This window comes from Plecotus auritus, assembly GCF_963455305.1.
Source record: "Plecotus auritus genome assembly, chromosome: 13".
In the NCBI taxonomy this organism is placed as follows: Eukaryota; Metazoa; Chordata; class Mammalia; order Chiroptera; family Vespertilionidae; genus Plecotus; species Plecotus auritus.
Window position 1 is genome coordinate 24,791,749 of NC_137779.1, and position 22,396 is coordinate 24,814,144.

The 22,396-nt window shown below is 57.1% G+C and overlaps 2 protein-coding genes across 2 annotated transcripts; both read left to right on the top strand.

The window, feature by feature from the left end:
• Positions 1-1,964: 1,964 nt before the first annotated feature.
• On the top strand, positions 1,965-6,957 carry CRYBB3 (crystallin beta B3). Its single transcript, XM_080649783.1, has 5 exons — positions 1,965-2,506; positions 3,777-3,895; positions 4,821-4,953; positions 5,239-5,381; positions 6,722-6,957. The coding sequence occupies exons 1-5, from the start codon at positions 2,432-2,434 to the stop codon at positions 6,885-6,887; spliced, it is 636 nt and encodes a 211-aa protein (XP_080505909.1). The 5' UTR covers positions 1,965-2,431; the 3' UTR covers positions 6,888-6,957.
• A 5,389-nt stretch (positions 6,958-12,346) lies between these two features.
• Positions 12,347-21,202, top strand: CRYBB2 (crystallin beta B2; the record flags this gene model as incomplete). The annotated part of the gene is made up of 6 exons (XM_080650000.1): positions 12,347-12,371; positions 12,643-12,722; positions 15,152-15,270; positions 16,995-17,127; positions 18,948-19,090; positions 21,034-21,202. The coding sequence occupies exons 2-6, from the start codon at positions 12,669-12,671 to the stop codon at positions 21,200-21,202; spliced, it is 618 nt and encodes a 205-aa protein (XP_080506126.1). The 5' UTR covers positions 12,347-12,371; positions 12,643-12,668.
• Positions 21,203-22,396: the final 1,194 nt, after the last annotated feature.

Consider the following 22,396-nt stretch of genomic DNA (forward strand, 5'->3'; position numbering starts at 1 on the left):
TCTCCATTTCCAGACGAGGAGCCTGTGGCTCTGAGACCTTCAGGAACTCACCCAAGGCCACACAGGGTCCTTCTGTCATCCCGGGTCCTACCAACATATCAGGGATGGGGGGGGGGGGGCGGTAAATAGGTTTTATGCTGACATGAGGATTTTCACCAAAAATAACAGCAAAAGAAACCCTTGCTGTTTAGCAGTTTGTCCCTTGTTTTATTTATTCGATGGTCATTATTCAGTACCCGTGATGGCGAACGTACGATGTTAGACATTTAAAAACGTACGGATCTATTTCTTTGGTCATAAATAAGGTGACTGTCATTGTCACCTGTGTTTCTGTCGAGGCTAAAAGCCGGGCCCTGGAGCAGGCCAGCCCTCCCTCCTCTGCTGTGAGACCTGGGTGAGTGACTTCACCTCTCTGAGCTCAGTTTCTGAACCATCTATGAAACAGGGAGTTCCTCCCCACAGGGGGCTGGTGAGGAGCAAACACAGCGTTCACGAAGCTGGCACAGTGACTCGCACATAGTAGGTCTTCAGTAAACGGCAGCTGTTGTATATACATGCTTTTTATATGGAGAAGATGAATCTTCGGTGGGCCTGCTACAGCATCCCACAGCAATGGGTGGATGGATTCGCACCCAGTTTGGAAGGTAGCTTTAAGGTGATAGGGCTTAAACCTCAGGCCACATGGCATAGGGAAAAACAGGAATTCGGGGGCCCCTCACATCAAGAACTGGAGCCTTGCCAAGGGTGTCATGTGTTGCTACAGGAAGATGGTGGCACTGAGGAGTCAAAGAAGGAGTGGGGGAGGTCACGGGGAAATTTACGCCCTCATCCCACCCTCCTGGCGCTGTAGGGCTTCCCACAAAGCTGACAGGTCTGTCTGCCCCCAGAAGTCATCGAGGCCATGGCTGAGGACACACAGGCACTGGGGCCTCATGGGGCCGTTATTGGAGTGAAACAGCCTGAACGGAATCGGGTGGACAGGCCGCTGCCTCAGCAGCCGGGTGTGCTGGCCTGTCAAAACGCGCCCATAAGTAGGACGCGCCTTGCGAAGGCAGATTGTCTGCAGTGGTGCCGGCGCCTGTTCCTCCCGAGGCGACAGCAACAGGTTCATGCTGGGATAGGTGGGGTGGGACAGCAGAGCTGCTCTAGCCCCAGGGGGGTGGTCCCCATGGGGCAGGCAGGGCTGGCCCTGCCCGAACTGGGGGTCCACTGGAGGCTTGGAACCGAGAGGAAGGACCCAAGACAGCCACCACACTCAGCCATTGTCAGAGGGCAGTGCTGGGGTGAGCCCCTGGCTGTGCTCCGGGCAGGCAGCCTGAAAAGACGGGGCACAGATGAGGAAGGGGACTGGGCACATTTGGGGGCTGCCGTGTCTTCTGAGAGCCCTCCCCGAGCTGGACCAGGCCCTAGTTCCTGCTGAGACTGGGCACAAGTCCGACAGCCCGCCAACAGGCCATGCATCATCGGGCCTGTGTCCTGAGTATATGGGTCACGCAGCTGTGCGTGCCAGGGTGGGAGTGTGGGAGCCGTGGGTGGGTGGCAGCCGGGTGTGGGGTGTAGATATGGGTGCCTGTGGAGCACTGTGGATATCTGAGATGGGCATATATATGAATGCATGTCCATGTGTGTGCACATGCATGTGTGTGTGTCCCCTTTGCATGTGCATGCATGTGCCCGTGCTGATAAACCAGAGAACAGTCCCATGTGTCTGTGTGTGTCTGACAATCAGGAGCACCTCCCATGTGACTACTGCCGGGCCTGTGCTGCGTCATCCCCGTAGGGATGAAGGGAAGCTGTCCATGTCTGTGTTTCTTTAAGAGGCTGGTAGACAGCAGGTGCTCCATCAGTGTGTATGGAATGAATAACCAAATGAATGGAAACTGGGCTGGAGCAGGTGTCTGGGGACCTGCTCCTCTGGATGTCTACCAGTATATGTCTGTCTGTCTGTCTGTCCATCTCTCATCAGTCTCTGGTCTCCTGTTCACCTAGTCACCCAGCACAGGGCCGGGCACTGAGCGGGTGCTCATGGAATCTGAGGAATAGAGTAAGGAGTGAGCTAGAGGCTGCAGCCTGGGGTGTGGAGGTGGGAGCGACCCCTGCAGAGACCCTCGACCAGGCCTGGAGGTGGTGTCTGCACAGAGCCCCGAGGGCCCTGTTTGGGGGGAGCAGTTGAGTATGGGTGAAGGGCATGGGCTTCCCAGCCTCAGGGAAGTGGCCTCACCTCACTGGGTCTTGGGGTTCCTCTCTGCAAAATGGAGTTCCTGATCCCACTGACCCATGGTAGGTGCTCAGTGGATGTTTGTTGAATGACTGAAAGTCTGGACGTAGGTGTGAGTAATGGCCACGCCGCAGGCAGCAAGGTCCTGTAGCTCATCATCGAATGGACCTAGTGACCATTTCCTTTGGTTGAAGCAGAGGAGTTCCTGCGGAGATGGCTGAGCAGCATGGGGCGCCGGAGCAGGCTGTCGCCGGCAAGAGCCACGGAGGCCTCGGGGGCAGCTACAAGGTACTGGGCAAGGAGGGGACCTGGGGCTCTAGCCCAGGGCTGCTCTTAGGCCTCGGGGTGTAACAGCCTGCCGGGCTCTGGGCCAGATCCACGCACGGTGACACCGGGCTGGCCTTGCCCTGCAGACCATCGGGCCCCTCCTGGGGAGAGTGCAGCGTTATCTACTGACCTCTAAGGGCCTTGGCGAGTCCCCAGAGGCAGCTGCCCAGCGGGAAGGTGGGTGCCACGGCTGGGCCTTCCTGCCTCCTTTTGCATCTGTGGGCCTTGCCCTGTGCACACCAGTGCACGGGAGCAAAGAGCTGGCTGACTTAACAAACTCAGTGCCTGCACTTCATTTGCTGTGCAGCCCGAGACAAGTGACTTACCCTTTCTGAGCCTTCTATAAAAAGGCCAGCCTAGCCGGTTTGACTCAGTGGATAGATCATCAGCCTGTGGACTGAAGGATCCCAGGTGCGATTCCGGTCAAGGGCACCCGATGCCCCGGTTGTGGGCTCAACCCCCAGTAGGGGGCGTGCAGAAAGCAGCCAATCAGTGATTCTCATCTTTGATGATTCTATCTCTCTCTCCCTCTCTCTCCCTCTCTCTCCCTCTCTGAAATCAGTAAAATGTATGTGTATGGATGTATGTGTGTGTGTGTATATATATATATATATACATATATATATATATATATACACACACACACATACACACACATACATACATACATATACACATATACACATATATATATATATAAAGGCCAGAGCAGACATTCCCCACGGACCTCCTACAGACACAGTGTGTGCTTGCAGGGAGGGAGGGAGGGGCAACACCTTCCTTTGCCTTTGCAGACCCTTCCTCTCTGGGCCTGGGGCAGGTGAAGGTCAACCCAGAGGTTGCAAACTGGTGGTTCATCTGTCCTGCTCAGGCTTTTAAAAATGGGGATGTTTCACATGAAGGAAAATATAGATTTTTGGCTTCAATTGAAAAGTTTAGAACAGGGTCCACATTCCTTCCTGGCTGTAAGCAGCTTCCTTTCCCTACAGTCTTCCCTCGGGGTCCTGACTGGCTCCTGCTAGAGTGGCAACCCCGGCTTAACTGAAGTTCCTGGAGGCGGTCCCCTGCTTGGCCACCAGGGGGCAGTGCAAGCCCGCAGCGGTGCCGGCTCCAGGCTGGTAGCAGGAGGAGCTGTTGGAGCTGATGACTGTACCTAGGAGGACCACGCAGAGTAGGGGCTGGGACTGGGAGCCCCACCCTGATGTGATGCTCAGGATGCTGCCCCTTCCAGGTGACCGTGTATGAAATGGAGAACTTCCAGGGCAAAAGCTGTGAGCTCTCGACAGAGTGCCCCAACCTGACGGACAGCCTGCTGGAGAAGGTGGGCTCCATCCGAGTGGAGTCGGGGCCGTGAGTACCTGGACCCCAGGGCCCCTCCTCACAGCCCTGAGCCTTCTGGGAGTCGGGAGGTCCAGGCTCAAGCCCTAGATCCGCTGTGGGGCCTTAGGCAACTCTCTTCCCCTCTCTTTCCCCATCTGTGAAATGCGGGGGCGGACCTGTGGTGCTCTTCGCATCCTTCTCGCTCTCCATCTCTCTGCTCAATAGCAGGGGCAGTGGACAGGGACAGAGGACACAGCCCAGCACCCAGCTCAGTGCCTGCCTGGTGGGGTTTACTCACTATAGTTTCCATAATCATTGCACCACCTAAGATTTAACATGTGTTCTGTCACCGAATCCTTACAACTGCCCTGGGAGAGAGGTGCCATTCTTGTCCCCATCGGACAGGTGAAGAAATGAGGCCCCAGAGGTGAAGTGTCAGGCCCACGTCCACACGGCAAGCAGGGGTCCCGGCTGGACTCAGTTCTCAACCTTGGATTGAAAGCTGGTTGCCTGCATGGTCCTGGGCAAGGTGCTCACCCTCTGGACCTCTGTTTTCTCATCCGTTAAATGGGGATAACGATGGGACATCCTGCAGAGAGGTTTTGTGAAGTGCATGGAGTGGTGCACATAAATAATGACAAGATAATAGAAACAGTAAGAATAAGTCATCCGTGGGGTACTCACTGTGTGCCCGACATTGTGCAAAGGGCTTCCCTCAGCGCCTACACAGGGGCTGCGCACAGAATAGATGCTCAGTACTATTCCCCGGGATGGTTTTCTGGCTTAGAGTCTCAGCCCCCTATGTCACAGCAGATTCTTCACTAATAGGACCCGGGATCAGAAATAGGGTTGGCAGGAGGGAGCCAGGTCAAAGGTCAGCAGCTATGGGCTCTTCTCTCACCAGACTTGGGTCCTCCCTCACCTGCAGAGGTGAGCCTGCCTCTCTCACCTGCAGGTGGCTGGCCTTCGAGCGCAAGGCCTTCCACGGGGAGCAGTTTGTGCTGGAGAAGGGGGACTACCCTCGCTGGGACGCCTGGTCCAACAGCCACCACAGCGACAGCCTCCTGTCCCTCCGGCCGCTGCACATGGTGAGTGCAGCTGCTGCCCCCTGCAGGCAGTGTTGGGAAGCGGGACATGCAGGGAGCTGGTCAGACCTGCTCATTTCTTAAGCTTGGCCCAGGGCTTGGCCCGTGTGGACCAGGCCTGGGAAGGGCCCTCATCATGTCTGACCCAAACGATTGTGCCGGCTTCTTAGATGGCAGGGGGTTTGGGGAGGGCGTCATTTTGGGGTAACTCTCTCCTCCCTGCACCTGGAGTCCTGACCCGTGCTCTGGGCCCGGGAGTAGCCACTCACGCCAAGACCTTGCCCCCAGGATGGTCCGGATCACAGGCTCCACCTGTTCGAGAGCCCGGCTTTCGGGGGCCGCAAGATGGAGATCGCCAACGACGATGTGCCCAGCCTCTGGGCTCACGGCTTCCAGGACCGGGTGGCCAGCGTCCGGGCCGTCAGCGGCACGTAAGGGCCCCAACCCCGCTCACGCCCCTGCCCAGCCGGCCTCCGGGCCGTCACCTCTGACTGTAGACAGATCTCTGTTCACTGTTTCCTAGATGTTCCCTCATTCCCTCCTCCATCCTTGCTCAGAGCCCGAGAGAGAGAGCCCTCATGAGGCGAGTCTCCACTCGCTTGTGCTCTTGGGCCCCTGGATTTCCAGGAGGCCTTACCGTATCCAGGGGTGGGCAAACTTTTTGACTCGAGGGCCACAATGGGTTCTTAAACTGGACCGGAGGGCCGGAACAAAAGCATGGATGGAGTGTTTGTGTGAACTAATATAAATTCCAAGTAAAGGAGCGGAGGGGAGAGCAAGAGAACCGGATCGAACAGTCGGATCCGGCCCGCGGGCCGTAGTTTGCCCACGGCTGGATAGACAGTCCTATCTTTTTAAAAAACCAACTGAGTCTGTTTCCCCTACCTGTCCCCATCGAAGTCTTCACTCCTTTTCCGAACATCTCTCCGCTCTTGGACTGATGCTCAGGTTTTTTTCCCTCTATGTAATCTTTGTCCTACTTACAAGGGGAAGAGGTGACAGAGCAGTTCTCTGGGTGTGGCTGAGTAATACCTGGGGAGCATGCTCACCTCCTCCCTCCTTCTGGGCTCCAGAGCTGATAATGCAATCTTAGGGTCACCTTCCCTTTGTCGGTGACCACAGCTCTCTTGTGGGCTTGTAATCTGGGGGGTGAGCCTTGAAAAGCGCCACCTCTCCCTGGTAATGATTTACTCAGCACTGTTCACTGCGCACCTACTCCGTGCGGAGTATGGGAGCAGTAAGAGTGACACCGCCTCTGCCCTCGAAAGCATTTCCTAGTCTGATAGGGAGACGGACCAGGAAAAAGGGGTGCATAGTTCAGGGTTCACCGGGGCTCTGGGAGTCCCAACGAGGCACTTGAATCAGCCTGAGGGAGTCAGGGAGGGCTTTCTGGAGGAGGAGACATTCCGATGGAGGTGTGAAGAAAATGACTGAAAGAGGGAAAGGGATGAGGATGAGGCAAGGAACCGTGTCTCAGGCAGAAGGAACAGCATGTGCAAAGGCTCAGAGACATGCAAGTCCAAGGATAGCAGAATCAGAGAGGCTGGAGGCCGGGGCGTGAAGAAGGACTGTTGAGAGGTGAGGGAGAGATGGTGAGTGAAGGGTCTTGTGAGCAGGGTAAGGCGTTTGAATTCACCCCGAGGGCACTGGAGAGCCACGGTGGGTTCAGCCGGTGGAGAGCAGGTCAGATGCTGGCTTGAAAGGCTCAGTTGGGCCGGAGGTGGGAGACCGGAGGCTGACGGTCCTCTCCCCAACCCCGGCGTCCCGGCAGGTGGGTTGGCTACGAGTTCCCCGGCTACCGCGGGCGCCAGTACGTGTTCGAGCGAGGCGAGTACCGCCACTGGAACGAGTGGGCCGCCAGCCAGCCGCAGCTGCAATCCGTGCGCCGCATCCGGGACCAGAAGTGGCACAAGCGGGGCTGCTTCCTCAGCAGCTGAGGGGCTTCTGGGCCTGCCCGTCCACCCTTCCCGAACCTGCCCAATAAAGCCTGGGCCGGTCCCACCTGCCATGCTCCTCTGCAGTCACTTCCTGTGTGGCCAGGCCTGGGCGAGCCTGGGGAGGGGCGGGCTGAAGGAGCTTGAGGGTTTGAGACCCCCAAGGGAGGGCTGTGGGCTGTGCTCGGACCCTGGGCCCTAGTCCTTCGAGCAGACTTGTGTCTGTCTGCCTGTCCGTGTCTCCACCTGTCTGTCAGTCCATCCATCCATCCATCCATCCATCCATCCTTCCTTCCACCTTTTTACATTTTCTTCTTCCCATCCTTCCTTCCACCTCTCCATGTTTCTATCCATCCTTCCACACATTCTTCCATTGATCTATCCATCCTCTCCTCTCTCATTCTTCCATCCTTTCACCCGTTAATTCATCCATCCATCCACCCATCCATCAATCCTTCCTTCCTTCCTCCTTCACTCCCTTCCTTCCTTCCACCCATCGATCCTTCCATCCATCTGTCCATCATTTCCCCTCTCTCTGTCCATCTCTGTTTTCATTAATTTATCAGTAAATGCCGGGCCCTATTCAAGGCCTGAACACAAAGTCCACCCCTCACAGAGCTCCCCTTCCGTGGGAGAGACGGAAGTTGAACACGTAGATTGTACATGTGATGTTGGGGGTGGCAAGTGCAAGGACAAGGAGGTGGGTACGAGGCTGGAGGGTGAGGGGGGCGCTGCTCTGAGGAGGTGACTTTGGAGCAAAAACCTGAATGAGCCGGGAGGACATTCAGGCGGAGGAGTGACAGGTGAAGACCCCGGGTAGGAGCGCGTCTGGTGGGGACACAGGAGGCCGCGTCTGGAATGAGTCAGTGCTGGGATGGGGAGGAGGTCCGAGAGGGAGGGGCTGGGATGGGGAGGAGGTCCGAGAGGGAGGGGCTGGGATGGGGAGGAGGTCCGAGAGGGAGGAGCAGGGCTGGGGAGGAGGTCCGAGAGGGAGGGCCAGGGCTGGGGAGGAGGTCTGAGAGGGAGGGGCAGGGATGGAGAGGAGGTCCGAGAGGGAGGGGCAGGGCTGGGGAGGAGGTCCGAGAGGGAGGGGCAGGGCTGGGGAGGAGGTCCGAGAGGGAGGGGCAGGGCTGGGGAAGAGGTCCGAGAGGGAGGGGCAGGGCTGGGGAGGAGGTCCGAGAGGGAGGGGCAGGGCGTGGAGGGCCCGCAGGCTCTGGGACACTTGGACTCTCTGAGGAACGGGAGCCGGGGAGAGTTTGAGTGATGGGAGGCGCCATCTGCCTCAGGGTTTAGCAGAGTGGCTCTGGCTGTGGCACAGGGCGGAGACCTTGGGACCCGGGGTCTCGGGGAGGCCCCTGTGGATCTGTGTGAGCCACGGTGGTCACCTCCCGGCGTCTCTCCCATGCACCAGGCACTCTGTCCCCTGGCCACAGCCCTCTGCGGCCCTGGCTGGGGGATTAAGTCCCCGGCCCACGTCCCACCACCGATCCTCACTGCTCATCGGGCCCTGGGCCAGCGCCACCAGCGTAAGTGGGAGTCGCCTCTGGCCCCAGTGGGAAGAGGAGGGAGTCTCCTGACATTCAGGTGACAGCTGGTTTCAGGGGACCCGGTGCCCCCCACCCCCACATTCCCAGGAGCCAGTCCTGCCTCCCTTCCCTGGCTGTGCTCACCTGCCGTGCCCAGAGCCTCCGCTACCTCTGCGGCCTGCCCTCGCCCTGCAGCTGGCGTGTGGGGGCCGGGGGGCCTCAGGACGGGATTGAAAAGAATACAACGATCTTCAGTGACCTCAACCTGCGTATATTTTTAAAAATATGCATAGTCAATGTGTTCCTATATGCATAACCCATGGACAGAGACAATAGGGCGGTGGAGGCCTGGGGCGGGGGGCGGGGTGGCTAGAAGGGGTCAACGGGAGAAAAGGGGGGACATATGTAACACTTACAACAATAAAGATTTTTTTAAAATATGCATAGTCAAGAAATCGCCTTGAATTATTTTTATTGTGGTGTGGAGGGGAGAGCTGGTGCGGGGGGGGGGGGCGGGGGGGCCTCAGGCTTGGGGAGGGGCACCCTGCGTGGATGGCAGCCACCCCCGCCCCTCAGCCCTTGCTCCTGCCAGGACCTCCCTCCTCCCCCTCAGAGAGAGGCCTGTTCATGGCTGTGTGAGCAGCCACTCCCCGTGACCCGATGATGAGGGACAAGTGGACACAAGGGAACGAGAGCAGAACCCGGCTGAGCAGGGCTCCTGGAGACAGGACTGGAGCCCGGGGACCTGGGGAGCTGGGTGGCAGGCCCGCGGGCATTCTAGGTGTCGCAGCTGACGAGCCTCAGTGGATGCATCCCCCCTCCTGGGTCCCTTGGGGGCTTCTTCCTACTTCCTGCTACCGGCTGCCCCCCCCCCCCACCCAGCCTTACCCTGGACGTCTTATCTCCCCTGGATGCCCATAGATCTGTAGGCGCTTCCCCATATCCCTTACAACTGACAGCGTTGGTGTGTGAGGGCCACTTCCAGCTGCCAACATCTGCATGCCTTCATTCCGGGGGGCGACTGCAGTTCCGGGGAGTTAATACCTATTAGGAGCAGCTGTCATTCGGTGACTATAGGGATTGGTGTGTAAACACCCCCGCTCCCTCCCCTCCGGTGGGGACTTTCCCAGGCCTCTGGCCCCATCCTGGAAAATCCTGGCGCCCATGTCGATGTTGTGTTTGCAGCACCAGTAAGTCCCACCCCACTGAGTCCACAGCTGACACGCAGTAGGTGCTCAGGATGTGGAAATGAATGAATGAATGAGTGCAGAGAACGCCCAGGTTTCTGACAACCTCTGGCCTCACACCTTGGAGTGAGGGCCAGAGGTTGAAAAAGGAATAGACATAAAAGGCTTTGAAAAGGTTGCAGTCCATGTAGATGCAACAATAATGAATAAAGGAAGAGGTAGAGTCACGGACTGCTTTATATGGGTTAGAAACTCTACGGAGGGCTTCTCACAATGGGCTCATTTTACAAAGGGTATAATTATAAATGCTACAATATTTGAATTCTTACAAGTTTGGAAGAGAAGGAAACTTCAATTTGCAAGTGAGAAAACGGAGGTAAGAGGAGAGAAGCAGTGTAAGGTGAAGGCTCTGGAGTCTTAAGAACCCTGAGTTCTGAGTTCAAATCCTGCCTCTACCACTTTTTTGCTGTGTGACATTGGACAGGTTAACCTAAGCCTCAGCTTCTCACCTGTAATAGGAGATGCTCACATCTCCTTCAAAGATGGTTGTGAGAATGGAGTTTAATGAGACAGCAGATATAGGGTCCTTCAATGAGCTTAGTAGGGGCTCAATCCACAAAGCCCAACTCTGCTCCTCGCTGACTGTGCAACCTTGGGCAAGTTGCTTGATCTCTCTGAGCCTCGACTTCCTCTCCTCTAAAACGGAACGATTGATTAATGCAACACTTACCTCTTGGATTTGTTGGGAGGATTGGAAGAGCTGATACGGACAGTGCCCGTCTTGTGATGAGATCTCTTACTACCTACATGTTAGCAATTCTTATTGAGACACAGCCAGGTCTTGAATCCATCTATTTACTCAGCTAATCTGATCTAACATTTGTTATGGGTTGAATTGTGTCCCCAAAAATGTATGTTGAAGCCCTAAGCCCCAATACTCAGAACGTGACCTTATTTGAACACAGGGTGTTGACAGAGGTAACTGAGTCACAGGGAGGGCCTGTAGGTGGGCCTGGATCCAGGAGGACAGGCGTCCCTATAAACCGGGAAATCTGGACACAGCGGCAGACACGCACAGAGGAAAGACGACGGAAGACAGAGGGAGAAGACGGCCACGTGACAGTGGTGCCTCTACCCACCAAGGATGGCAGGAAAATTCCAGGAGCCAGAGGAGCCAGGTAAGGGTTCTCAGCTGGAGCTGTCAGAGACAGCACGCCGTGCCCACGCCTCGATTCCAGCCCCCAGCCCCCAGGACAGAGAGACAGTGCATTTCAGGGGTGGGAGTTGACGTGACCTTCGCTGTGGTAAAATGTAACATACAGTCAACCATTTCAATGGCTTTACGTGTACAGTTGGGTGGCGTTCAGCACATTCACATGGTTGTACAGTTATGACCCTCCGTCTCCAAGTTTATTCATTTTGCAAAACTGAAACTCAGCACCCAATAAACACCTGCTCCCCATACCTCCCTCCTTCAGGCCCCTGGCACCCACCGTTCCACTTCCTGCCTCTATGACTTTAACTGCCCGAGGACCCCCACGTGAGTGCGATGATATGGCATTTGTGTGTACCAGGCTCACGCATGTTGCAGATGGGCCCGAATTCCCTTCCATGCTAAGCTGAGCGGCATTTCACTGTGTGGACAGAGCACATCTTGTTCAGGCGTTTGGTCAGCGATGGACACTTGTCTTTGAAAATCCAGCAAATTGGAGAGTAGCGTGATGCCAGGGGGTGGGAAGTGCTGCGGAGGGGTAACAGCTTGGCTAGCGGGCTGGGGCGTGGGTGGTGCGTGTGCGTGCGTGTGTGCACGGGCGCAGGAGTGCGTGCGCGCGTTTGCACGTGTGCGTGCGCGTGAATGTGTGTGCGCCTGTGCCGGAAGCATAAAAGATGGGGAGAGCGGTTCTCCTCACTTGAACCCCGTCTCCAAGCCGCAGCGCTGTCCCCTCTCCTGCCTGACCTTGGATCGTCAAGACACAGAGCGACAGAGGAGCTGCAAGGAAGGAACGCGTAAAGGCCGTGGAGAGGCCGCCATGGGGCGGGCAGCGGGGATCCCCAGAGGTTTCTCCCAACCTCAAGGGCCTGGGGGCCTGGGGGCACCTCCCCTGAGAACAGCAGGTGCTGGGACAACCAGGGGCCTTCAGCATGAAGTTCGCTCTCCTCGCCCTGCGCCATCAGGCCCTCCCCCCTCGGCCATCTAGCCTCGGCCCTGCCCCTGCTGGCACTGTCCTCCCCACCTGCTCCCAGGCTAATTTCTCCTGATCCCGGAGGACTCTTCTCTTCCCGTGAGCTTTCCAGGGAGGTCCAGGCTGACACCACCTCCTAGAACAGAGCATGGCACCACGCAGATGTCTGGTGAGTAGGTGTTGGATGGATGGATGGATGGATGGATGGATGGTGCTTGTACTTGAGTTTGTACCCAGGGCCACTGAGTTTTGCCTCTGTCTGCCTTCCCCCAGAGCTCCCCTGACCACGCTGGTGAACCCAGCATGCCCCGGCCCTGGCAGCCAGACAGCTGATGCATGCAAAGCGGGCATCTCCTTGCCCGGCCGCCTGACCACCCTGGCGTGGCCAAATCTGAAAGCTAATGACATTATTGTGCGGAGACACAATGTCTGTGGGCATTTGCTGACCTGGCCTTTGGTGCGGGCTTAATCCCCCATTCTCGGCCCGCTTTCCCCGGGGACGCGGCCTTGGCACCGGCACTCCGGGGGGAGATATAAAGGCCACCTCCCGCCGGCCGGCCTCCCAGGCACTCTCGGGGGCCGGTGTCGCTGGTAAGAACGCCTCTCTGGCTTGCCTTGCCTTTTCCTCTCATGCTCATCCCTGATGGAAACTGGGAGACCTGGGTTCGAACCCAGATGCCACTACTTCCTGCCAAGGTGACCTGGGCAAAGGCTGCAGCGCTCTAAGCCTCAGCTCTAGGGCAGCCTGCGACCAGGCAGTGAACAGGCAAGGCCTGCAGTGCTGGGGCCTGAGTCCCCCCGGTGAGAAAGCCGAGGGCCCGCAAGGTCCTCACTGCCATCCCCCCCGCCCCGTGTCCTCCAGGTCATTCTTGCACAGGACAGCCCACCATGGCCTCGGACCACCAGACCCAACCGGGCAAGCCACAGCCCCTCAACCCCAAGGTAGGTGCCACGTGGGAGGGGTGCAGGGGGCCTGGCAGAGCGCCTCTACCAGTCTCAGAGTCCCTTCTGTGGAGTGGGGTTGGCATCTGCCTCCCGGGCCTCCCTCTCTCTGCCTCTGCCCTCCCTGTGCCTCAGTGTCCCCCCTTGCATGGGGCGGGTGGGGAGGGAGGGCGCTGATTCTGAAGGCTCCTCTCTGGCCCACAACGGGCAGGTCAGAACCCCAGCACCAGCTCTGGCTTTGGAGACTTAAGTTTCTTTGCCTTACCATCCCCCATCCCCCCACACACTATTGTCCATGGGGGCCCCGTAGGGCCAGGGTGGACCCTCGTCCCAGCTAAGAAAGGCCTTGTGAAGGGGAGATGGGGTTTGGGTCCTGGCTCCACACGGCTGTGTGACCCTGGCCAGCCTCTTGGCCGCTCTGAGCCTCGGTTCCCTCAGTCACAGCGTAAAGAGAATTGAATTCACGACGTAGGGTGATTGCGAAGAGGCAAAGCACAGACCCAGCCTCACGCCCGGCTGTGGGGTCCACCAAGGCCAGCTGCTGTGTCTTCTTTGCTTTCTCACCCTCCCCGTCCTTATCCCCATGTAAGCTCATCACACCCAACCTGCCCCAAACCTCTCCCTTCACGTCCGCCAGGCTGCCTCTGTTTCCCTCTGCACTGGGGCCTGGGCAGGGCGTCCACCCCGGAACTGCCCTCTGTCACCCCATTCTGTCCCCTGAGGGGCTCACTTTCTAGAGGAAAGACAGTCAACAAACAACCCAGTAAATATATGACTTCAAGGAGTGAGAAGTGTTGCAAGGAAACAAAAGTGAGGGTTCCTGAGAGTCAGGGTGCACGAGGCAGGCGTGATAGCTAAGGTGCTCGGAGAGGGCTTCTCTGAGGAGGTGGCATTCGAACAAAGACCCAGGTCAAGTCAGGGAGCAGCCACGTGAGAATCGGGGCGCAGGGCAGGGGAGAGCATTCCAGGCAGAGGGCACAGCGGGTGCAAAGGCCCGGGGGTCGGAAGGAGCTGGGTGGCTTTGAGGAACAGCAGAAAGGCGGGTGTCACGTGACTTAGAGCAGCTCTGTCCAATCGACGTAAAACCGGAGCCCCATAGACGTCATCTAGGGCTTCCTCGTGGCCACGCTCAGAAAGTGCAAAGAAACAGATGAGACGAATCTTCCTGCCATATTTTATTAAACCCAGTCTAGTCTAATGTGAAATCAATAGGCCCATTATGAGGGAGCTGCATTACATGATTTTCCTCATACTAAATCTTACAAACCTGATGTGTATTTTACAGCGATAACACATCTTCATTCAGGCCAGTTGCCCCTGCTCATAGGTCTATGTAGCTAATGCACAGCGCAGGTTTAAAGGGTTAGAAACGTGTAAAACGTTAGCATCCATTTGCCGATAAATAACCGCCACACGAATAGCTCCTGGGCCCTCTGAGGCCTTTCTAATGAACGGAAGGGCTGGCATTCCTCGCTCGCTCCACCCCTGCAAGCCCTCGTCTCCCAGGCCAGGGCAATGACAAAGCAGCCCCTCACTTCCATGTTCTTGACTCTCCTTGGTGACCCCGCAAAATAGGTGCGAGCCCCCATTTCACAGATGGGAAAGCCGAGGCTCGGAGCAGTCGGGCTGCTTCCTAGGGTTGCACAGCTGGATGCAGGAGAGGTAACACGGATGCCCGCGCCTCCTGACCATCTTGTGGAGTCGGTGACCCTAAAGGCGGAATGGAGCCCCGGAATGTGTCTCTGAGCCCTGGCCGGCCTCCCTTCCCCGGCTTTCTGTGGCTAATCCCTGGCTTTCTGTGGCTAATCCCTGGCCTGGGAGAGAGGGGCACGGTCACCCAGCCTCTGCTGGCCAGGCGGGTTGCACGGCTGCCCTCCCGGGAGGCCGCTGCCCTGAGCCCCCTTCTTCATCCAGAGGCAGCCCCTGGGGAAGTGGCTGGAAAACCTCTGCCCTCCCCCCCCCCGCCCTCCCCCCTTTCCCCGTGCCCCAGATGCTCTTTGGAATCATAAAAAGTGGCAACTGGCCTCCCCTTAGCACTTGGCTCTGAGGCCTTGGGCTGGTGAGAGGACCGGGTGAGTCCTGGGGGCAGGCCCGAGGGAGACCTGCAAAGCCTCTGAGGCGTCCAGAAAGGCCCAGGTATGTGTGGTTTCGCTGGCGATGCGGGCAAGGGTGTGGGTGGCAGCGGTGCTAGGCCAGCTCCCACAGGAGCAGGAGAAACTCCAGCGCGTGGGTGAGCATCTCGCTGCGCCTACGGTGCCCTGCGGCCCCGTGGTACCAGCCCCGCCTGGGAGCTCCCTGGAAAGGCAGACCTGCTGGCTGGGACCCCAGGGAGGAACCCTGCAGCCTCCTCCGAGGCTCCCTGAGTCCCCTCCCCGCCCACCGCCCTGCGGCCCGTGGCGACAGGGGCTGACTTTCTCCTGTCGTTACAGATCGTCATCTTTGAGCAGGAGAACTTCCAGGGCCACTCACATGAGCTGAGCGGGCCCTGCCCCAACCTGAAGGAGACGGGCGTGGACAAGGCAGGCTCCGTGCTGGTGCAGGCTGGACCGTAGGTACCGGGGAGGCCGCCCCTGCGCGGGGTGCCAGGCTGGGGCAATCGGGGGACCAGGATCCGGGGCCCGGCAGCCTTGCGGGAGGATGTGTGCTTCGGAGTCGGAGAGAGCTGGGTTCGGATCCTGCCTCCACCACTTCTGGGCTAGGTGGCTTCCCTCCCGGAGCCTCAGTTTCCCCCTCTGTAGGATGAGGACAGCCATGTCCTCCGGAAGACGAAGGGGCAGGGCTCATGTGAAAAGTCTGACCCGGAGGTCAGCTGCTTCTTCGAGGCAGGGGGTCGGTCACAGTCACGGTTGTGGGCCTTTTGAGAACGGCCCGTCTCTGGCTCTAGTAATGTCCTCTCTCCCGGGAGGTTTAGGGCTGGCTGTTCCAGCTCTGTATCCACCCTCCCTTCCCCAATTTTTTTAAAATATATGTTTTTATTGATTTTTAGAGAGAGAGAAAGGGAGAGGGAGAGATAGAAACATCATCCATTGGCTGCCTCCTGCACACCCCCTACTGAGGATCGAGCCGGAAACCCAGGCATGTGCCTGGATCGGAATCGAACCCGTGACCTTTTGGTGCAGGGGATGATGGATGCTCAACTGACTGAGCCACACCAGCCAGGGCTATCAGCTGTGAGCTCTTAAAAAACAAAAAAACAACTTTATTGTTGAAAGTATTACTGATGTCCCCTTCTTTCTCCCCCCATTGCCCCTCTCCACCCGGATCCCACCCCGCCCGAGGCCTTCTATTGTCCGTGTCCATGGGTCATGCATATAAATTCTGTGTTTAATCTCTTCCCACCCCTCCCCACTTCCGTCTCAGACTCGTTAGTCTGTTCCATGTTCCCATGCCTCTGGCTCTATTTTATTCACCAGTTTATTTTGTTCATTAGGTCCCTTGTTCATTTATTTTAATTTTTAGATTCAACTACCGATAGGTATGTATTCATTGCCATTTGGCTGTTCAACTTTTTTTCTTTGCTTTCTTTCTTCTTCTTAAAGAAGACCCTTTACCCTTTCATGCAATATTACACAAAACCCCGCCTCTGAGATTCACAGGAGACAAGAAATAGTGCCTTAAAGGGAAGGATTGCCTCCGGGGACACGTGACTAGTAGAGGAAAGAGGAGAATGGGGTCAAGGAGACACCACTTCCAAAGGCCTAGCGTGTTGAGGCGGTTCGTCGCCAGGGTGAGCCTGCAGCTGGTGCCGTAACGGCTGTGAGAATGGTCACCTAAGTCGTTAATGGAAGGGGTGAGCTTGTTTCTTGCTGCTTTTAGAAGAGGACATACTCCATCCGGCAGTCTTGCTCTAGGCAGCGGGTCCTTAGGAAGCAGCTGTCAAGAGCTCACGGACGCCTATCAGCATGCTGGCATGTGGAAGTGCGTGTCCGCCGTGGAGGGAGCATTCACACGGGGGAAATGGGCAAATGCCGCCATCAGAGTTTTGTTTTATGGTTTTGAGTGCCGGCTGTTGGCTCCGGCATACCCTGGGCCCTGGCGCATGGGCCTGGAGGTCTGTATTTGCTGCCCGGCCGTCTGGCTTATTTCCTGCTTGATTTCCAGATGGTTGAAGTCAGCAGAGCGCTGGGTTCTGGATAACTGAGGTGATTGTGCTCTTGGATTCGCTGTACTTGGACTTGGGTGGGGCTTCTATTCCTTGATGAGCTGAGCAGGTGTGAGCCTCTCTCTCTCTCTCTCTCTCTCTCTCTCTCTCTCTCTCTCTCCACACTGCAGCTGGGTGGGCTACGAACAAGCCAACTGCAAGGGCGAGCAGTTTGTGTTTGAGAAGGGGGAGTACCCCCGCTGGGACTCGTGGACCAGCAGTCGGAGGACGGACTCCCTCAGCTCCCTGAGGCCCATCAAAGTGGTGAGCCCCTGCCCCTCATCCTTCTGCCTCCTTATCGCCTTGGATGAGGGGGTCTAGGGACCAGGTAGAAGCCTTCGCCTCCAGCAGTGTGCCCTGCTGATTGGCAGGGGACTTCCTGGCTGTGTGACCTTGCGAAAGTCCCTTCCCTCTCCCCGAGCCTCCGTTTTCTCCTCTGTAAAATGGGGATATTCGTCTACTGTCCTGAGATGCCATCATGCTCAGCCCGAGCTGCCCCACCCCACGGAGCTCCATTCACAGGACTTCAAACGGTCCAGGGGGGCGCTGTTCACACTCTGTATGTGTGGCCGGCGTTTCCAGGGTTTCCAGCTCTTCCCACAGAGCAGTCGCTCCGTCGGGTGTAGCCGTTGTAAGCACGAGAAGGACTTCGGGTGGCTGTGTGCAGAGGGGCTTAGCTCTTACTCACAGCTCCAGCCGGTGTGACCTGTCGCCTTTCTCCGGTCCTGATTCTTCCTGGTGTCTGAACTCGGGGGGCACAGGGCCCAGCAGGGCTCCGCCACACGCCCAGCCTTCCCAGCCCTGTCCAGTTCTCCCCAAGCCTGACGGAAGGTTGGGGAACATTGGACGGAGCCTTCTACCCACCTGGGTTCCTACGTTGCTCTGTCACTGGCAGCTGTGTGACCTTGGGAAAGTCACTTGACCTGTCTGAGCCTCAGTTTCCTCATCGGCCAAATGGCACAAGTGGTTGAAGGGATGGGAGGAGAAGCCTAGGAAACACGGCGCAGGAGCAGGAGGACGGGAGGAGACTGGAGACGCAGGAACGCCAGAATATGTCATGTCACCTAGAGGCACCCTGAGGCCGTGTGTGTGTGTGTGTGTGTATGTGTGTGAGTGTGTGTATGTGTGTATGTGAGTGTGTGTATGAGTGTGTGTGTATGTGTGTATGTGAGTGTGTGTGTATGTGTGTGTGAGTGTGTGTATGTATGTGTGTATGTGAGTGTGTGTATGAGTGTGTGTGTATGTGTGTATGTGAGTGTGTGTATGTATGTGTATGTGTGTATGTGTGTGTATATGTGTGTATATGAGTGTATGTGTGTATGTGAGTGTGTGTATGTGTGTATGTGAGTGTGTGTTTGTGTGTGTATGTGTGTGTGTGAGTGTATGTGTGTATGTGAGTGTGTGTTTGTGTGTGTGTGTGTATGTGTGTATATGTGTATGTGAGTGTGTATATGTGTGTGTATGCATGTGTGTATGCATGTGTGTATGAGTGTGTGTGTATGTGAGTGTGTGTGTATGTGTGTATGTGTGTATGTGAGCATGTGTATGTGTGTGTATGTGAGTGTGTGTATGTGTGTGTGTGAGTGTATGTGTATGTGAGTGTGTGTGTATGTGAGTGTGTGTATGGGTGTATGTGAGTGTGTGTATGTAAGTATGTGTGTATGTGTGTGTATGTGAGTGTGTGTGTGTGTATGTGTGTATGTGAGTGTGTATGTGTATGTGTGTATATGTGTATGTGAGTATGTGTGTATGTGTGTGTGTGTGTGTGTGTGTGTGTGTGTGTGTGTAGCTCGTGGCTGTCATTTATGTTAAACAGGGAGCTGAGGCTGTGGGAGGGAAAATGACATTTCAGAATCAAATATTCCCCCAGGTGTAGACTTTGGAGTGTCCGTTTCAGGACAGCAGCCCAAAAGGCTCTCAACTAACAGCCGCTGTTCACTGGCAATTGTCACAGACCCTCGGGTGGTGGGGTCCCGGGCAGAGGCCATGGTGTAGCTGCTGATCCCAGCTCCAAGGCGTAAGGAGGGGTGGGGGGCTCACTGTGGCCCCCCCTCGGCACTGATCCCCCCACGCCCCGTCAGCAGGACAGCCAGGAGCCCAAGATCGTCCTCTATGAGAACCCCAACTTCACGGGGAAGAAGATGGAGATCATCGACGATGACGTGCCCAGCTTCCACGCCCACGGCTACCAGGAGAGGGTGTCCTCCGTGCGGGTGCAGAGCGGCACGTGAGTACACACCAGCCCGGCGCCCCCGCGCCAGGAGCCGGGACCCTGGGTCCTAAGTCCCGCCCTGCCCTGAGCGCTGGTGTCCCTGCTCACTCCCCACCACAGTCTGCACAGCGGAAGCTGGGCGTGATGCCACCCGCCACCTGTGGTGCTTTCAGCCCTGAAGCTCCACCCGACCTGCCTTTTGGGCAACAACCTACCTTCAGAGGAGGGAGACCGGGGCCTTAACCTCAAGGTTCCTGTTGGTGGGGAGGTCTGGGGGAAGAAGGGGGGAGACACAGGGGTGGTAGCAGAAGCCTGAGAATGAGCTGAGTGTCCTACAAAGCTGTGAGGCAGGGAGCCTATCCCTTGCTGGCCTCCCCCCGCCCCCCAATTGATTTTAGAGAAAGAGAGAGGAAGGAAGAGGGAGGGAGAGAGAGAAACATCGATTTGTTGTTGCACTTACTGATGCATTCATTGGTTGATTCTTGTATGTGCCCTGGCCGGGGATCCAACCCGCACCTTGGCCTATTGGGACAACACTAACCACTGAACTACCCAACCAGGGCAGACCGTGCTGGCCTGATCTTGCGTGAACTCCTGAGTTGGGTAGAAGGAGTTGTCATTTCCCACCACATGGACCTTCTTTGGCACATGAAGCTTGGTCTCCAGCACCGGGGGATGTCTCACTGGGGGACATTTCGATGTCAGAGGGTCCACGGGGGGGCTTGGGCAGCGGTGTGCTGCGGCCGGCTTATACCAGCTTGCAAGAGACAACTGTTAATTTTTCAGAATTTGCATAAGCTGGTGGTTGAATCATTGGCAGCTTGTAATCAGCCATTGTGGGAGCATGAACACCACGGGAATTGGGGAACATGCTACAAATCAAGACGTTGTTCCCCCACGGGGGGTAGTTTACCATCACCGACTGGCATCCTGGGGTCTGTCCAACTCCCCAGAGCGCCCTTCACCCTTCACTCACTGTCGATTCGTCCACTGGTCCCACTCGCCGAGTGCCGCCATGTGCCGGGCCCTGTATGAGCGGCCTGGCCTCTCCCTGCATAGCTGACAGTCTAGTCGGGGACAACTGTAAGGGATTTAAGAATCACACACATCTGGACTCCTTCCCCGGGGAAGGGACTCGTGAGCTGAGATCTCAGAAAAGAGCAGGAATTGCAGGGTCCAGAGGGACCCCTGGTGAGCGGGAGGGACTCTGCAGAGGCCAGAGCGGCAGGGGTGCCGGCGCGTGGGGACCCCCAGACTGAGGAGCAGAACTGAGGTGTCCCCGGGGCGGGCCAGGTGTCTGTGGGCCAGGCTGTGTGATGTTTTCTGGGGAGAAGATACTCTATCGGGTACCGGAAAGAGTGAGGGATCCCCTCGATCAGGCGTCCTCAAACTACGGCCCGCGGGCCACATGCGGCCCGCCGAGGACATTGATCCGGCCCGCTGGGTGCCGCTGCCTGTCCTGCTTAGCAGCCGACTCGTCCCGGGCCCGCAGTGCGCATAGGAATTTGTCCATAGTTTTTTTCCAACGGTCTGAGGGACAGTGACCTGGCCCCCTGTTTAAAAAGTTTGAGGACCCCTGCCCTCTATGTTGACAGCGTCAGATGGGCCTCTCCAAGCCTGCTGGTTCCTCTGGCGGCCTTGCCACTGGGCTTGGGCTTGGGGGAAGAGGCCTGTCTTGTTCTAAACGTAAGTGAACTCAAGATCAACTCCTTCCACGGATCCCAGTCTCAGGCCTTCAGTCAAAAGGTGCTTCATGGGGCAGTGAGCTCCCCATCAGGAGAAGGAAGGAAGCAGAGGCGGGATGCTAAGGGTGAAACCGGGGGGCTCAGTCTTCAGGAGATGGAGACATCAGCACAAGCGATCCAGTCCACCGTTTCTGGATGGACTCCCCCCGCCCCCCCTCTCTCATCTGTTTCTCCTTCTGTCTCCCATGTGCCCTCCCGCCTCCGGGCCTGCAGGTGGGTCGGCTACCAGTACCCTGGCTACCGCGGGCTGCAGTACCTGCTGGAGAAGGGAGATTACAAGGACAGCAGTGACTTTGGGGCTCCCCACCCCCAGGTGCAGTCTGTGCGCCGCATCCGTGACATGCAGTGGCACCAGCGGGGCGCCTTCCACCCCTCCAACTAATGCCCCCCATTTCCTCCTTCCCAGGGGCCTGGTCTGCTGCCCAGGACCCTCCCCCCTGCCCCCAGGCCTCTTGGCGAGTAAATAAAGTGTGACTTGCAACTGGTCCGCTGCAGTCTCTTCTATGTCCAATGGGACTAGGGTGCAATGTGTGTGTGTGTGAGAGAGAGAGAGAGAGAAGCAGAAACTGCGGGCAAAGGGTAGGACAACAGAGCCCTCGTTCAGTCTTATGGCTCTGCAGCTACTTAGCTGTGTGACCTTGGGCACAGGGCCCAACCTCTCTGAGCCTCTGTTTCTTGCCTGACTGACCACACCTTTGCCCCGACCTCAGGCTGGCTTGGCTGATCACCTGGGCTCCCTCTTAAAGTGATTGCCCCCAGGGGCCTGTGGTGGATGCCCCTCCATAGGAATTATTTTAACCATTTTAGCTCATTCAACAGTTTTTCTTAAAGACAACGAGTAGGCACTTTTTATTCACCGGACTCGGTCCACCTTCATATGGTTCGTCTCCTCATCAGATCTTCCCATGAACCCCTCACCTTCTTTGCACAAGTATTGTGATTGCTCACAATTCGTTTGCCCCTCCTTCCTAACACAACTGGACACTTCCTGAGGGCAGGGGTGGGGTCTGCGGGCGCCACCGCCCTGTTCCCTGCGCACTCAGAGGATCCCTAGCTGCACGCATGCCTGAGCCACCCTCCTCTCTCGGAGAAGCCAACCCCCACCCCCCTCCTCCGATGACCTCGCGTGCTCCAGGAGCCCCTGTAACAGGAAGGAAACTGGGCTCGATCGCTTGTGCGGATCTCTCCATCTTCTGAAATCAGCTCATTGCTCAGGCCCCAGCAGCGATGCTTCCTCCCCCTGGCATGGGGCACCATTCCCAGGGCGACCCTCCAGGGCACAGACTCGGGAGCCTGTCCCAGGGCGAGATGTCCATCCTCACTCTTCATCGCCCTGCGCCTTACGTAACCCCGCCCACTGTTCTCATGGGAACGGCTCATGGGGCTCATTCAGCAGGAACCGGCCCGGAGCCAGCCACCTGAAGGCTCTTATTGTATTTTTTTTTATATATATATTTTAATTGATTTCAGAGAGAGGAAGGGAGGGATAAAACATCCGTGATGAGAGAGAATCATTGACCCGCTGCCTTCTGCACGCCCCCTACTGGGGATACAGCGCAACTGGACATGTGCACAG